General features: G+C 51.3%; 1 protein-coding gene across 2 annotated transcripts in view; it reads right to left on the bottom strand.

Moving 5' to 3' along the window:
• The window catches only part of PMEPA1 (prostate transmembrane protein, androgen induced 1), a gene marked incomplete at its 5' end in the record, with an annotated part of 29,797 nt that overhangs the window by 983 nt on the left and 11,077 nt on the right, over positions 1-17,737 (bottom strand). For both annotated transcript variants that reach the window (XM_079543419.1, XM_079543420.1), the window contains one exon: positions 4,049-4,203. In XM_079543419.1, coding sequence (XP_079399545.1) covers positions 4,049-4,203 — 155 coding nt within the window. The remainder of the gene's footprint in view (positions 1-4,048; positions 4,204-17,737) is intronic.

Below are 17,737 nucleotides of genomic sequence, written 5' to 3'. Positions count from 1 at the left end.
TCCCGGGATGGGACGGGATGGGCTGCCCTTGGAATGCTGCTCCTAGCGGGGCTTCCCTCCCTTCCCGTCCCATTGAGACCTGACAAATCAGAATGAATGATGAGTGCCAGCAGCAAACCGTTTTATCCAGACTGCAGGCCTCCCCCTCCCAGCCATGCCCGCCCCGTGGGTTCCTCTCCCGACCCCGGCCGTGTTTCTCAATATGTGATTCATGAGCCAAGGGTGATTCACGAGATATCAGCAAATGCTCCATGAAATAATGGCAAGATTGAGAAAAACAGAAAACTTCACACCCACATTCTGATGCAAGCAATCAAGCAAACCATGGGAAAATAAAGACAGTTAAGCAAATACTTAAGCTTAATCTTGACGTGGCTATAAAAAATACATCTCTAGCAACAGGATGGTTCCACAGTTTTTCCTCCCCCCAAGGGATCAATGGCCCCTGGTTACAAAGACTGAGGAGCTGAGGCTCTGTTCATCCTGGCACCAACCCCAGTGCTGCAATCTGTACCTGGGACCCACAGCCCCTGCAAGGAACACCCACAGCCTCCCCACATGGCCTCACAGCCCACCAGCACAACAAACACAAACGTGGCCTCCTTCCGTTGGTTGCAGATACTGTGAGCACACACACAGTTCACTTCTACATTTCTGCCCTGGGACCTGAAGTATTTAAATATTGCTAAAATTCATATATATTGCAACATTGCTCCAGGAGAGAGAGCAGAAGGAAAACAAGCCTTGAAGGGCTCATAAATCCACTTCTACTGGCTGGCACTTCCCAGCTGTGTGCAGGTGAACCTTCAGGGCTGGCACAGTCAGACACCTTTACCCCAGTGGAAAAAAACCTGCCAAGTCCCCTTTGTATTTCCCTTTTAGGATTAAGAGTCCCATCCAAAGGTCACTCTCCACCTCTTCCCGGGGATGTCCATGGATTTCAGCTGACTGGCAGCAGCCTGCCCCTCGCCCAGCCCTTCGGAGCCGTGCCAGCCCTGCAGAGCACAGCCCAGAGCACCTTGCAGGGCTCACCTGCTGCTCCAAACACATCGTAAGCCCCGTGTTAACATTTCCACAGAACCGAATAATAAACCCTAGTTTCTCCCTTTTCTCCATTTTCCCCAGTTTGGGATACACTTCTCACCGGGTATGCAGCCCCCAAACTGTTACTGAAATACCTGCACATCCACCTCACAGTGGTCCTGCTGCCAGTGCAAAGAAAATGGTGATGTACACAAAAAGGAGATGCCCCAGTACCTCCCCTGCTCGGAGCCCCACTCCGGCTGCAGCAGCACACTGCCACCCCTGTGCTGGGCAAGGCAGCAGCACCACACTGCACAGCCCCAGGATGCACACAGCTGTTTACACAGGCACCGGCTGTTTAGTCTGGGCTGCTCTAAGTGCACTCCTTGCCTGCAGGCACCGTCTGCATTCAAATTCCCTCAGCAGCTGAAGGAGCTGCAGGCTGCAGGGCAAAGCCCGCCAAGCGGGGGTGCTCAGCACCATGCCTGTCTCCTGTGCTCCCAGAGAGCTTCTATCTCACCTTCCTGAGTCAACAGCAGGATGAAAACTGCCAGAAACCAACAGCCAGAGGTGGGCAAACACACAGACACAGAGTGTGTCTGTTCTCAGCCCTGGTGCCGTGGGACGGCCACCACCAGGCCCCCTGCATGGCCCGGCTGCCCCTGCACAGCGCTGCACCCCATCTGGGACCTGAATTCATCTCAGCAATGGCTGCACCCCCAAAGCTTTGTTTTCTCAGAATGGAAGTTGGGTCTGCTGAGCAATGTGGCTGTGAAAGCCTGTAAGTATTCCAGGACTCACTTTGAACCTCAGACTTCTTTCTGATTTCATTTTACAGCTCCATCTTTGACTTCACGGAACCTCTTGCTTTAGTTATGGCAGAGCATTCCCACTGCAGAGCAGAGTGACACAGATTAAATTTCTGAGCTGTCTTTTCAATTTTGTCTTAGGAAGGTCTCTATGCTCCAGAGGTGCAGGGACAGTGCCGTTCTTATTGAAAAAAAAAACACCATATATTTTCAGCCACATTTCTTAAAGAAAAATAAGGTACTTGTTACAAGGAGACAATTTAAGAAGTAGAACAGATAGGACTGTGATGCACAAACAGGTGCAGCAGAGCAGGAATTCCTTGCTAGCACGAACCACATTAAAAAACCCCACCTTCGGGGAAATGAATTTCTCCTTCAGTTGTAATTTTTGAGCTACAAGAACTAAAAAAGACAACTGCTGCACATCTTGCAGTACTCTGACCATGGGATGAACTACTTTAATATTTTAAAAGATGAAAAACGTGTTTGTAGCTCCAGTGCCTGTCTGGTCATGACAGCAAAATGAAGTTTGAGATGTAAAAAGCCCAACACCAGTTCAGTGGCAAGTTTAATGGCTCATACAAGCTGGTTCTGAGCTGAGCACAGCCGCTGCACACAGTCAGACTGCAGCAGCTCTCCCCAGTAAGGTGTGCTGTGCTGAATCCCAAATGAGCCGCCTTGAAGGTAGCTATCATGGCTGATGCCACTGTGAGATCTCAAGGGCTTCTCGTGTCTCCAGGAGGGCTCTGGGGATAGGCAGGAGGCTTGGCCCCTCACCTCGCTGTGTCAGGGCAGGGAAAGAGCAGGAGAAGAGGGAGAACAATAAGTGCCCCAAGTGGGGGTTGGAGAAATGCTCAGAAGGCTCTGTGCCCTCATGCAAGTCTGGCTGCCATCTACAAAAGAAAGAGCTACATTTCTTTCCAGGTTAGCCTTCTTTCTTCTTCTTAAAGAAAATAAAAATAGCCAACCTGAAAAAGGCTTGTCCTGACATACAGTATGCTGACGTGATGCAGAGTGGTTTGGTTGAGCTTGGGGCTTTCCCAGCACTCCTTCCCAACAGGCAGCTTCCTCCAGCAAGAGAGCAGCACAGTGCAGGGACAGCGGTGTGATGGGTACCACAGGCTGAGCAGCCTTCAGCAGTGCCATGCTTATTAAACCTGATGGCAGAGCTCTGCTCTCTTACAATGAAAAAAAACCCCAAAAACAGCCACAGTACTTGATCATTTTCCTGGTTTTGCTAGAAAGGAATGCAGCCCTGCAGAGACCAGGACAAGGCAGCAGTGCCTGCTCAGCCTGCCCTGCACATTGGAGACAGGAGCTTGGAGCAGTGACCTCAAGAAAGCCGTATTGTTTAAAGAGCTTTAAGATCTTTCAGAGTGAACGAAGCAAAAATCCATCAGCACAATGTATCCCTGCACAGGGTTATGTAGGCAGCAGTGAGCATGCTCACCCACCACTAAACCTGTGTCTTTTCTCTGTAGGTTCCTGTAACTGAGCTGCTGTGTCTGATGAAACCTTCAGCTCTGCATAGACCAGCATCTGCCACAGGCTGGAGAGGCTCTCCTTGAGCTGCAGAGGCAATTAACACATTTCTCCTTGGGCTTCTATGAACCACAGAGCCCGGGCTGTGCTGGGAATCTCCCGAGCATCCCCTTGGTGAGGTTTCTGCTCACGTGTCTGATGGGCACTTCCTGGCACCTCCACCACAGCAATGACAGCAGTGCTGCTTCACCCCTGGCAAACTCTGGAAACCCTTGAGGATTTCCCATCCTCTCGAAGGCAAGGAGCAGATTAATACACTCCTCTGGGACTCTCTAACTGGAAATGCTGCCAGAGTCAATAGCTTGGTGCTGTAAATGTTAAGGTGTGTGCATCCCCAACATCTGGCAGTGCAAGATGGTTTCAGGAACAGGGCACACCAGGAGCAGCCTGGTGTGGTTGCTTTGTTAATGGAAAGTCCAAGCTGCAAAGTGTAGAGCTGCCTGTATACTACATCGTACAACACCCTGAAAAGCCAGAGGCATCCTTACAAGGCTCCCACGTCCCTGGGCAGATGAAGCCAAGACCCAGCCTGGTCATCTCTCCAGGCAGCACTGAGCCGCAAACATGCAAACCCAACTGAGACGAACGCCTTTGGCTCTCACATTTCCCAAATTTCACATCACTTGGCAAACAGCACCGTACGGCACAGATGGGAAGAGCAGCGTGTGACTTACTGATGACAGATTCTCATCTCTCCGCCTCCCTTGGCTGTGCCGGCTGATGAAGGATCGCGCAGAGAGTTTGTAGTGGTTCAGCAGGCAGGTGATCACCACCACCATCACCATCATCACCACCACGATGATGATTATCTGTACAAACTCCAACTCCGCTGCAAGAGAGAGAGACATATTGTGAGCCACCTGAAAAAGCAGCACTTAATGGAGTGTGAGGAGGAGGAATTTGGCCAAGCAGGCGGTGACACAGCACAGCTGCATCCTTCCCCCACAACACTCGCAGACGCACACACGTGGGCTCCGTGTGCTTTCAGCCCAGATACTTCATAAAAAAACCCACATTAATTCACGTCTTCAGTGCCCCAGAGCAGTCTCTAGGAGGGACCTTTAGACACGACCCACAGAGCACAGATTTCCAAACCACAACCCGGATAAAACTTGATAAAACTTCCCTACCACTCCCTGGTGCTCTGCTGCCTGCAGGCTGCACAGCCCCCGTGCCCATGGGTGCTGATGGAGCCTTCCCCTCCTCGCATGGCCATCGCAGAGCAGGGCTGCAGCACCGCACTGCTCGCCCAGCTGACAGCGGGAGCTTGAGCAGCCTGAACTGACACACAGGAGAGCTGCCAAAAACCCTCCAAACAAACAGGAACAAGCAAACAGACGACCTGCTTAACTCCAGAGACACTTGGCATCCGAAATGAAAAACAGTTCTGGGCATTTTCACTTTGCATCTCAGTAGGGATGGCTACAAAACGCACTTTCGGAAGGCTCTGCCTCACACTGCCGTGGATGCAGCCACCTGCACTTTATGCAGACATACACAGCACACGTGCCCACACGCAGACTCAAGGTGCCCAAGGGCAGCATCACATTGCTCGCAGTGCCTGCGATGCCATCTGCTGAGTCAGGCAGTTTTTTTTTTTTTTTAATGGAAAGTTTTCTCCTGGCAGGTGGCATTTAAGTGCCAGTAAAAGCAAATAAATGTCAAGAAAACAGTCCAGGTGGTAAGTGCCACCAGTTCCTTTGGAGTTCATTCTGCTAGCAGCAGCTATTTCTGCTGCCAGACAGGCGCACTGCCCATCACCCCCAGATCCCAGAATGTTTAACCCGCTCCATCCACCACCTGCACAGTGCAGAGTTACGCCCTGAAAGCAGGAGCTTGTCCTGACACGTGGTGGTAAGCAGCCCTGGGAGCACAGGACGTGACACTGGTGGAGCTGCTACCAGCTGTGCCAGCATGGGTTCCCAGGCAGGAAGGGGCCAGTGGCAAGGCTGACATGGGGGGATGGAGGAAGGGGCTCCCACTCTATAGCCACACTTATGGCCATCCATCAGCAGGAGAAGCAGCTCTGGGAGCAACTGGGGAGCAGCTCTACAGGCTGACTGCAATCTGCCTGCTTCCCATCAGCCAACAAGGGCACAGCTCACGGATTTGTGCACACAGAACCCCAGGGCAGAAGGAGCCCACGGGCAGCGGAAAAGCCTTCATGCAGAGAGCACTGCAGAAAAGCAAAGACAAAAAGCCACAACCCAAGATTTTAGGAAGATGAGTCAATTCAGCCTCAGAATGAAACATGTGCTTTGGCCACAGCGAGAAGATACAAGAAAAACTAAATGAGGCCAGCGATGGAAAGCCTCCTTTTTAGCTGAAAAAGAAAGGAAGAAAGGAAGAAAGGAAGAAAGGAAGAAAGGAAGAAAGGAAGAAAGGAAGAAAGAAAAAGTAGCACTTCTGAAGAAAAGGGAGAGGAAGGCAGTTATAAACGAAAGTTCCCTTCCTAAAATGAGAGGCACACTAAGCAAACCAAATCCAGCTCCACTGCTCACAGCAGTGCAGTGATGCACGTAGCACTTCGGCCATCAGGAAGAGCTGCCCCACCTGCACTGCAGAGCTGGGAGGTTGCAGTCAGGAGCAGCTGGGGAGGAAGGGGCACCCATGGAGGAGGAGGAGCTGTGATGGGCGATGCAATGTGTGCTGCTTGCTTGTCAGACCCCAAACTGAGGGGCTGTGATGTGGAAGCGAGTCCAACCTTACGGCAATCACACTGACTGTATAAATAGCAGAGGGATTTTAATATCTTGCTTTGTGGGAGGGGGATGACAATTAAGCTGCAACTTCACATTCTGTAAACTGCCACATCAGCAGCTGTACTCTTCTCCATTTTCCTTAGCACAGAGCAGGAGCTGAACGTAGCCACATGAGCACCACGAGTAACGCACCTGCCCTGCTGCCTCTCTTGTTGCTGAAATGAACAGTTGCTCACATGCTGGCAAAACCCAGCAGGAACCCCCAACCCCTGCACCAGGACATGCACAGGGCTCCCTCTGCCCCCAGCCCAACTGGAGCCTACACGCAAACAGTGGGTGCGCCGGGGGAGCTCTGATCCACCCAGCAGCAACCCTCCTGCAGCCCAGTGTGGCAATGACACGCAATCCTAAAGCGCCCCGCACACAGCTGGTGCTTTTCAAGTTGCAAGAGATTCGTACCCACTCAAGGCGTGGAAGCTGCTGCCAGCTCTCCCCCTGTTTTAACTTGTCTTCATGGGCTCCATATTCAGAGGGGCAAAAAATGAACAATGAACTGCACACTGAAAGCTGGATATACCTGGGCAGATTTTATCCGAGCAGCTCAGTCAAACTAATGAAGTCAAAGAAAAGCCACCAAACTTTGAGTTAATATGTTATTATACAAGTGCAATTCAGCTGCTATGCTAATAACAAACCTTTGGGGAATGAAAAACAAGCCAAACTGCAGAGCACGTCATTTATAATTCTGCTGGTATTCTTAAAACACACACACAACAAAACGAGAAAAAAAATACTCAACACATTTTGTGTTTGGCTTCCTAATCATCGTCACTTTTCAATTAGAAGAGACCTCATTCCATTTCTCTCTGTAATTTTCCCCAAGGGAAGTGTTATAAATGCATGAGGCTTTGCAAGATGGGCAAATGCAGCCTCCCAATGCAAAGTAAGGTCACACTAATTTAATTCTGCATAATTTTCACTCCAGAATCCATTTCGCACTCGCAGGTTCAGACATCGCGTTGAAGTGACACAACCTGCCTTTCTGTGCTCTCCATCCAGACGCTGCAACTTTGCAGACACTGAGCACGCACACAACTGCTCTGCAACGTGAGAAGTGCTCAGCCCTCATGCAGAGCATCACTGCTGAACACAGACACTCCAAGGATGGCAGGTAGAGAGAAGAGAAAAACATACCCACGTACTTTTTGCTTTTGGACAGGTGTAACACATCTGGGGGTCAAATCTGTTACCTGTATGCCTCAGTGATGGCTCCCATATATTGGAGTTGCATTTCATGTGAGAAGCAAAACTGCTGAGGAAATAATGGCTAAGCTGAACAAATGGATCTATATTAGCAGCAGTTCCTAAGTGAAACACAGCAACGCTGCAGCAAACTGTGCTAAAAGTGCAGTTTTGCTGACACAAAATAGAACAAACCCGAGAATCCCCGGCAGGACACTTTGCTTCTCCTTTGCTCACTTTCACTTCCTCTGGGTGTTTTTATCTTTCAAAATCCCTCACTCTGACACAAAGCAGATTGTTGGGCAGTGCAGCATGACAGGTCAGCTCAAGGGCTGCAAAAGACCATCAGAAACATCCTCACACGGGTGTAGAGGAACAACTGCTGCTGCCGCCGCCGCCAGTGGGCAGCCCAGCAAGGCCACAGGTGGGGCAGGAGGAGGGCTGGCAAACCTTGCTGCTGCAAGGCAGCAACCTTTGTGTTGCCTGGGAAGGATGGCACGTGCACCTGTGCTTCTGGATGCTCTGCCCAAACCGGGCACAAAGAGTAAGGCTTTCTCATTTCGCCTGCTGAAACGTGGGCAGGTGTAGCATGGTGTGCACAGCACAGCCTCCCTGCTCTCTCCCTGCTCTAGTGGCAAGGCTGTACGCAAAGGATTATGTGCATTCACATTAGGGGAAAATGATGGAATTAAGGTTCTGCGGGAGGAGCCTGAACCCAGCATGGAGCACAGAGCACTGCGGGCAGGATGCAGTCCTGGGGCACTAGTGGGGAGCAGCACAGGGCTGCCTGGGGCACTGTGCCCGACAGGGCTTGGACTGCCATGGGACTCACCCTATGCTGCTCCCCAAGGCAGTGTGGAGCTGAGGAGACGCTTTCTGCCACCATAGCCCTTGCTCCAAGCACTCAGCAGCACTTCCCCACTCCTCACTGTGCTCGGTGCGGGGCAGAGCACCCACAGTTATTTATGGAGCCTGGCTGTGCAGTGACTCAGCACCATAATTCAACAGATCCCCATTCAGCACCCGTGAAGACAAAGCAGGGCATCACAGCAGGACACCACAGCAGGACACCTGCAGCGCCAGGCTGAGCTCCAGCACTAACCCTGCAGCCAGGGGCAGTCAGGCCATGGCGGCTGAGACTGATGCAATTCACAACTGAACAACTTGCCTACCTCCAGCAAAATGCAGGGCACTGTAATGCCACGCTGAACGTCCCAGCTTCCTCCAGGATCCTTGGGAATGCAGGGTGAGCTCCCTCCTCCCAGCACTGCCCAAGAAGGAAGGTCTCCATGCACGCACACATCAGACATGACAAAATCAACTGGATGAATTAATAAAAAGCATTTGCAGCTCCGCAGTAAATGCTTCCATAATGCACTGCTTCTCCAGGTTTCCACTAACACCTCTGACACCATGGTGCTGCCCTGGAAGCATGACACTCCCATCCCCTCTCATCCCAGGTTTTGAAGTTTTTCATCTATCCACACCTGGGGCTCCTTTCGCTTGAGCAGGTTCCTTGCAGACATCAAATTACATAAAAAGAACACATAAAAAATAATGGTACAGGCAGCTTTTGGTGGAGTAGGTCCACCTCCCCCAGCTTTAGTGGTTGTGTGTCAATGCGCACACGGGCTGCTACATTAGTATTCTACAGCAAGCATCCTTTACGGGTCCAGAGGTCCCTGCTCCCCTACCTTCACACCAGCTTTGAGGCACAGCAAATACACCCCATGCAAATCTCTGCTGCTGTCTTCACAGAGATGCTGCCCTATGGCAGATGCAAAGGGTCTAAAGGGCGTGACTTCCAGCTGCCCCAGAACCTACATCTCTGGCTGAAGGTCTCAAAAAACAACCCATTCCTTCCCGCCCCTACTGACATTTCTAAGCATCACAGCGCTGGCAGCAGCAAGGAGATGCACAAGGACTGACCTTACCACGAAGAGCAGAGGGCCTACTGCTGCCTTGCATGCTCTAGTAATCAGGGCACAAAGCAGTTCTCAGTCGCTTTCAGAGAATGGCAAACCAGTAAGGCCAGGAACTGGCACTGCACAACTGCCTTGCTGCATACCTAGCCCAAAGCATGCCCCAGCTCCAGCCCGAGGTCCCACTGCTGTGGGCACATCCCTGGAGAGCAGGAGCCGGGTGTCACGGTGCAGCCCAGGCACACTGCAGACCAACCTGTGGCTCCTTGGAAGGATCTGAGGGTTAAAAACACTCAACAAAACTGAGTCCAGCTGAAGGGCGATGGTTACACCAGGTGCTCAAAGCATCTGTAAAGGATGCGGGCTAAGCAATGTAGCCAAACTGCAGACCTCATTTTTTCTGCTCAAAGCATGTGAATTTGAGAAGAGCCATGTGAATACAGGCACCCGTCGGAGCTTTGTTTTTCCCAGGGAACAGCCTCACAACCCTTCAGCAAGCAGCTGCAGGGTCTTGGATTCTGCACATCCCAAGGGCCAACACCAGGACCACCTCTGACTGCAGCCCCACACCAGCACCCTGCTAACACACACTGCATGGAGAACACCCTGACACAGCAGCACCCGGTGTGAGCAGCTCCATCCCATCCTTCCCACCCCCGCCTGGAGAGGGGACATGCTCACTGAGCAGAACATCACATCTCAACCAGTCTCATTTCAGCAAGAAGCAAAACAGCTCCAGGCAACAGCTGCAATCCGAGGGCTGCCAAGGAGGGTGCAGCACCAAGCACTGCTCCTGCTTTAGTGCAGTGATTTCACCCATGAGATGCCAAGCTCCACTTGTGAGAGTCTGGTATTCTCTCTCCCTGAGATCATGGCACAGGAAGATGAGATGAAAGAACAAAGAAGTTCAGATGGCAGATTACTCAGCTGTTTGTCTGCTAGGTCATCTGAGCAACAATCAGACCAGGCAAAGTCTTGACTGCAATATTTGTGTTAGTGTTTATCTGTTATATTTATCTTCTAAATAATACCTCCACAAAACCACATACAAAGGGCCCATCAGATTGCCAACATTTGTATTTGTTTACAAGACAGCATGGGAAGTCCTATCTACCTTTAGATAGATACAGAGCGTGATATTACCACTGCTGGCACAGATCAGCAGCATCCTGAAGCTGCAGCAGCAATATCGAGGCACAACAGAGCAGGATCAGGCCCATGGCAAAGAGCTCATGCTGGATTCAGTCCTGCCTCATGCATCATCAGCACTGTTAGCAACTAAATTACATTTCCAGACTTAGCCTGCTGGTAATGATGCACAAAGCAGAAGTAACGCCACGTGAGGTAGTGCTGCCTGCAGCAGGACGGCTGGCAGAACCTCTGGCACCAGGGCTCACAAAAGGGGTGGATCTGAGGAAAACCACTGCTGCAGAATGGGCAATGGCGGCCCAAGAAGTCATTTGCATCATGCCAGCCCTTGGAGCATAACTGCGCCTTTAATACAGTTCCTTTTCATCATCTGTCACCCCAGGCAATCAAGCATCACATCCTCTGAGTCACTGACAAGCGATGGCCTCATCCTGCACCCCCACTCCCTTTTTTTTGTTTGCTTTAAAGGAAATGGCCCCGTTTCACGCTTACAGCTGTGCAGTCATCAGGCGGGTCAGGCCTTAGGAAATCTCCTAGTCCTCAGACACCAGTAGCTGTCTGGTACAGAGCCATTCCGATCCAAAGGGCGAGCGCAGCAGGCGGCGGGGCTGCGGCTGCGGCCATGGAGAGAGCAGTGAGCAGAGCCAAAGGGGAACGACAGAACGGCCACACACAGCTCTGACATGGAAACTGCAAGCAGTCCAGCAAGGATCGCAGCTCTTTCAGCCAGGACACTTTCTGACTGCCAGCAAAGACCCGACTAGTGGTAACTCGTATGGAGAAAGCTGGAGACAGTGGGGGCTCACCCAGTGAGCGTGTTGGTGCCCCCAAAAACCTCCTCTGCGCCCTGAACGCAGGCATGCAGAGGGGGGAACAGGACTGAGAGTGACAGGCTTGTTTCCAGTCACACACAGCACAGACCGACCATACCAAGAATAACCAAAAAAGACACTCAATATCCAGACCGAACCAACTGACCCTGGGAGACCAAAGCGGTTTCTTCAGGGTATTTCTTCAGGTAGTAAAAATAAACCCATGAATAAGTAAGTACTTTCGCATACCCCGGGGACACAGGCGATCAATATGCGGCTTGCTGCCACGGAGGTTTTCTTCCTCCCAACCAGCAGAAGCCCACGACAAAGGAAAGCACATCTCATTTATGAACTTAGCTATAAATACTTTTGCTAACTGCCATTTAGGAATTTCATTTCCTGCTTGAGCAAGTCCTGTTGAAAGAGGCAATTACCAAATTTGTTTCTAGTTATAGAAATAGATGTTTGTTGCTGCCCACATCTGTTTCGACAGACGAACCGCCAGTCGCGGATGCTCCGTGGAGAGCAAACATTGCAGCCAGGGAGGGCTCTGCCACCTCTGCACAGTGCGAGTGGCAATTAAAGGCTACGGGTGGCAGGGAAGGCCTGGCCCTGGCGTGGCAGGGCACACCTGCAGCTCAGGGTGAGCCGTGAGCCCCCAACTCCTCTGCCTCCACTGCCTCTGACCCAAGGGCAGGCAGCACCGCAGCTCCGAATCACAGAACTGCAGGGGCTGGAAGGGACCTCTGGAGATCACTGAGCACAACCAATGTTCTCTAGGATCAATTGCACAGGAAAGCATCCACAGCAGGAGACTCCGCCACCCCCTGGCAGCTGTTCCAGTGCTGTGGCACAGCCCCATGGCACCCACATGGCCAGGGGCAGACGGGTGTTGAAATGTGAATTGAGCAAGCTGGCCAGAGCCATGCTGAGCTGCATGGAAACCGGATTTCCTTGGCTCTGTCAGCAAGACACCTCTCCTTTCTGTACCACTTTTTAAGTGCCGTTATCTTCCCCAGAGCTTGGCAGCTTTTTCTTGCACAAGGAGCAACATTTCACAAGGGCAGCTACTTCCAAGAAACAAGTACAATTTTATGTTACAGTCATTCACTGCATCAAAAATGCCAGACGCGGGCAAGTGCTCACACATACACACTGCATTTGGTCACTGCCACACTCAATTTTAATTCATGATCTGGTCTGAACACCACCAGACAGGAGAGAATGTATGTTTGCCCTTCCATGTAGGTATGTGGAAAAAACGAATGTATTTATGTATACATATGCATGTCAGGGCAAATGGGGAAAGTGAGTAAAAGCACCCCAAGTCTGGTTAAATTAAGAGGTAATGAACTTCAACCTTGATTCAGCAACAGCCCTAGATAGATTTCAAATAACTCCTGCAGCAGATACACTGGAAGGGCCATATCCTGCTGTGTTGGTTTGCGAGTCTCTAAGCAGACACAAAAAAACATCTTTTCTGCTCAATAAGCCCAGCTACACAGGGCTGGCTCCCAATGCCTGGCTGGTGCTCCTCTCCTCCAGCCAGGCAGGACGAGGTGCCCCATCCCACCCATCCCACCCCATCCATCTGCACCCCTCCTTTGTCCCACTTCCAGACCTTTCCCATGCGGCGCAGCCACCAGAAGGCAGACTGATGACATGGGGCTGCGGCGGAAAATTGACGGTTGCCCAGCGAAGTCAGCGCCCACCAGGGGCTGTGGGGGAGGCCGCCGGGATGCGGCCATGGCGGCGAGGACCCCTCCGATCCCCGTGCCCCACAGCCCTGGCTCTGCAAGGAGAGGACTTCACGTTTGGCTTTCAGTGGCCACCGTGGGCGACCGCCACCTGCCCATGGGGATGGGGACAGCAGCTGCCCTCACGGTGGGGCGGAGGAAGACTTCGGAGGATGAGGAAGAAGAGCACAGAGGGGAGGATTATCCAACAACACAGCTTGTCCTCTTTTCATTGCATTTAACAATAAAGCAGTAGCTATAGCAACGGGGTTAATTAATGCGCCCTATTTGCATAACTAAAACTCTGACCCATTCAAACCTCGCTGATATTTTCATTCTTAAACCTGGCCCGCAAGGCTGTGCCCTTATCGCGGGGAACACAAACAAAACCATCTCCATATGTGCCCATAAACCCAGCGATATCTGCACACACCGCTGCTCCGCGGCTCCTGCAACGCGACCTGCGGTGGGGCTGCGGGGGATGTGCTCCACACAATCTTTATTCCTCCAAAAAGCATTAACATTTGTGAACACACATCCTAAAAAGAACAGCAAAAATGGGAACTGAAGCGTCCTTCCAGAAATAAAATGGGGGAACAGCAGTTTTTTCAGGGATGGAGGGAGGAAGGCACATTCCAGGACAGAGGGGTAAGGAGACAGGCGATGCAAAGGGCTCAGACTATCGTATAACCAGAGGGGGAAATGTCTTCTCACCACAAACATGCATCTGCATGATGTCTAGACAGTCATAAAAAGGGCAATTAGAGTACTGCAGGCTGCAGTAAGCTAATGTCTCCTCGCTCAGTCTAAACAGTTGAAACGTACTGCACCAACTTTGAAAGAAAATACAGAGGGGGAGAAAGACATGTTTGTGAGGAAGAACGTTTTGAAATTCGGTTTTAAATAAGCCGGTGAATGAATTCAACCTTGTCAAATCTTTGCCTTATAACATATCAAATATTCCGCCTGCGTCCTGTCTAGACTGCGATAACAAAGGGCATTTAAAGCCCTGCAAGATGCGCTGACAGAGTGGCCATTTAAAGATGCAGTATTGCTTTCTCCATCTAAAACGATTTGTCAGATGGAGTTCAAATGAAAATGATAAGCAATCACCCTGGTTCGCAACCATTTAAAAAGGAAAAAAAAAAAAAAAAAGACTAAACAACCAAAATGCCCACAGCCTGTAGATATAAATCCCGCTAAAGTCATCCCAATGTATCATCCCAGCAGGATTTGTCTGGCAGCTGCTTATTTTTTTTATTCTGCTACTCTGAGACACTGCTACCTCTGCATATCACACATATCACATACATCTCTACATCCCAAGTGTGTTAAGTTTTCAAACAACTTTGGAGCATTAATTGTGATAAAGCAATGCTTTGTGGACAGACACTATGAAAACTGGAAGGGACAACAATGGAAAGGATTGTTTTTTTGCCATGTACTTGAAAGCAGGAGGGCAAGCTGCCTGACACAGCCAAGCACCAGTTGCCATCGCTGACCACTCAGCCCAGGCACTCCTGTCCACAGTACAGAAGGACAAATCAGAGCAACCCATGGGCACACATGGCATTTTTACTTCTTACAAACAATGGTACTCTGGAAAAAGCAGAAGCAGATACAACCCTGACTAATACCGAAACATTCCTCCCTTCCTGAGCTTCATCAGCCGCTGGAGAACCAAGATCTCAACAAATAAATGCAAAGTAGGGCTCAACAGACTGATGCTGCAGCTCTGGGCTCTGGCAGGGAATCTGGAGGCAGCCCCACGCAGGCAGGGCAGCGCAGATCTCTGGGCTTTGCTGCAGGTCTGAGGGCTGAGAAGCAGCATGAGGAGGGCACACCAGGGCACAGCCACCCCTATGGCACAGCAGCACTGCTCAACCTGGGGCAGGTAGGAGTGCAGTGAGTTCAGCGCTGGGGTCACGGCAGCTCCTCGCCCTCCAGCATCCCACCAGCACCTCATCTGCACCTCCCTCTGCCTCCCCACCCTTGTTTCTTAATTATTATTTTAATAAGAGCGTTTCCAACTTCACTTGCTCATTCCGCAATAGCCCAAGGGCTACAACTGTTCATTAGGCGGAATTTCTGTTTTAATTGCACCGACACAGATGTGTAGGTTATCTGGAAGAAATTACTAAAATGAGCACTAAAGAATGGGGCTGGATGCCTTCCTCCTGTTCGGAGAGGTTCATTTAGCACGTTTCCCCCCATAAAATGCATTGCTCAGCCCTTTGCAGGTGCCATACACGCATACCCTGCGCCTTACAGCCAAGGGCTGGCCTTCAGGAAGCCTTTTTCCAGGAGCAGAAGTCAGCCTGCTCTCACCATACATACACATACACACATATTTTATCATTATTATTGTTCACCCTCACTAAGATCTGGGAACACTGAGCCCTGCAGGAACAAAGCAGTGCCACTGCTCCGGAGCCATGCCCAGCAGCCCCCACGGCCTCATTCCGTCCCCTCGCTCCACTCTCAGGCTCCAGGCTCAGAGGATCCTGCCTGCCCCCTGCACAGCACTGTGCCGCCAGACACGGCTGTGCTCCACACAAACCCCACTGCCCAGCAGAGCTGCGGCTGCAGCTGTCAGATCAGCTGTGGGCTGGGCAGGAGCTGCTCTGCAATCTGTGCTGGCAAGAGCCAGACACACCTCAGCCCCAGACTCACCGAGAAGTGGCTGCCTGTGTTAGTCCTATTTAGAACCTTTGTTAGAGCTCCAGACGCTCACCCTTCACGCAACACACTGCACACAAACATGAGATGTGGGAGCACGCCAGACCCAGGAGCACGTCACCTCACCAACAGCACTGCTTAATAAGGGTTTCGGCTCTCTGTAAGTATTTGATAGATTTTAATTCAACAGTAAAAAATAGGAACCTGCCAATTTTTGGTTACGTCCTCTTGCCAGGAGCAAAAAGGGACAGCAAGAACCTTGCCACCAGCTCCACCATGCACATCTCACCTACCATCCCTCCTGCCCCATGGGGCACCAGGAGCACCAGGTTGCAGCCACAGGGTGGGACAAGCACACACCAAGGGCTCGGGTCCCACCTCCGAACATGGCTAAAAGCCATACAGAGCATTCTCCTTCAGCAAGACTATGCTTTGATTTCGAGCTGGGGGAGTGCCAACAAGGAAATCACAAATGCTTCCTATCAGGAAGGCAGAACTAAGGGATACCACTTCTCCTGTGCTGCGAGGGGACTTGCTTTGCTTTGTGTCTGCTGAAAACCTTCAACGTTCTACTATTCTATTTTAACAAAACCCTGACACTGAAGCATCTCATGTGCTAAAATTCAAGAGACAGAAGTACCATCCGTTATTTCTAAGTGCTTTGCTCAGGCTCGGCTGGGTTTTGTGTCTTGGTCCTAGATGCTTTTTGGCAGTTTGCTCTAGACTTCCTGGCAGGGGCTAAAAGGTTTTTATTTAGCTGGTGTCAGCTGAGCATCTGTGCCTGGGAGAAGAGGAGCGGGGGCGATCCCGACTGCCTTTCAGAAGCACATTTCCTTCTGGAAATGCCTGGGTGATGTTAAATCCCTGCATGCTTGAGTTATGGGGTATCCTCACCCCAGACCAACATCCCTGCCCGGTGGTGCAGGGGGGCCAGCAGGCTGTCCCCACCCCAACTTCTTCCCAACAGAAGGCACAGAATGCCCAAAGCCCAGCCTGAATCCCAAGACAGATGGGGTGGAGAAGGGATGCTCACAGCATTGTGCAGCAGGGCTGGGACTGTGGCAATCACAGGGCATGTCCCAGCAGGAGCCAACAGCTCGGGGGATTCCACACCTTCCATCTGAGCAGGCAAATACTTTGTGAGACGTCACAACACGCAAATACCTCAAATAAATGATAATGGCAAGTTCCTGTTGGAGAACTGCATAAAGAGAAAACAGGAGACCTGCTAAAAGCCCTCCTCCATCCCTGTCAGAAGGAAAATGCTGTTACCAAGGATGGTAGAAGCACTTCAGCAGACAGAGGCTCAGGAGCACCCAGTGCCGTGCCCTCATTGCAGCCCCGGATGGGGGCAGCCATCCCTGCAGCCTCAGCCCTTGCTCTGCAGCTGGGCACCTCCTGACACCATGCGTGAATTATTTTTGGTACCGTGCATGGGAAGAGTGGCAGATCCTATAGCGAGGTTTTATCAGCAGTTCGCAGCTATGGAAACAAACCAATTTAGACTAATGTAACAAAACACCCAAACTGACAACAATGAAATAAAGGGCGAAGCCTTATGGGCGTTTTCACAGGGGAGTGGGGAAGCAAATGCAGCATGATCCAACTCCTGGGAACTGGGTGAGGGCCGCACAGCAGCTGGGACAGACTGCCCCCAGCCTCCAACAGGCAATGCACAAGAGGGAAGCCTGGCAGGGATGGCTGCAGCCCCTCTTGCTGCCTACTGTGGGGTCCCACAGGACTGCCTCTGTCTCAACCAGCAAAGGAGATACAGCCACCAGGTCTGGCCACAAGCTGACCCATTTCAGGCCATGCACCGTGTTCCACATCCCACCCATCTTTCCCTCTTCTCCTCGAGGCACAAATCCATATACGTGGCACAGGAGAAATCAGGGATAGCAGGAAAAGCTGCAGCCAGAACAAACCCTTGCGCAAGCTTCCCCAAATCACGGGGCAAGGCAACGGGTGCAAGCTGCACAACCATCAAGCAATAGCGAACATCTGCAAGAGCAACAGCACTAGAGCACAGCTCAGAGCAAAGTGACACCGGGTTTCCAACAGCAAACCCCACACTTCAGCTGTCCCACACATCACCCTGCAGGAGCCCATCGCTCCCCACCG

Source organism: Tetrao urogallus (assembly GCF_951394365.1).
Source record: "Tetrao urogallus genome assembly, chromosome: 16".
In the NCBI taxonomy this organism is placed as follows: Eukaryota; Metazoa; Chordata; class Aves; order Galliformes; family Phasianidae; genus Tetrao; species Tetrao urogallus.
The sequence above is the reverse complement of the archived record's forward strand: the minus strand, read 5'-3'. Positions and strand labels throughout refer to the sequence as shown.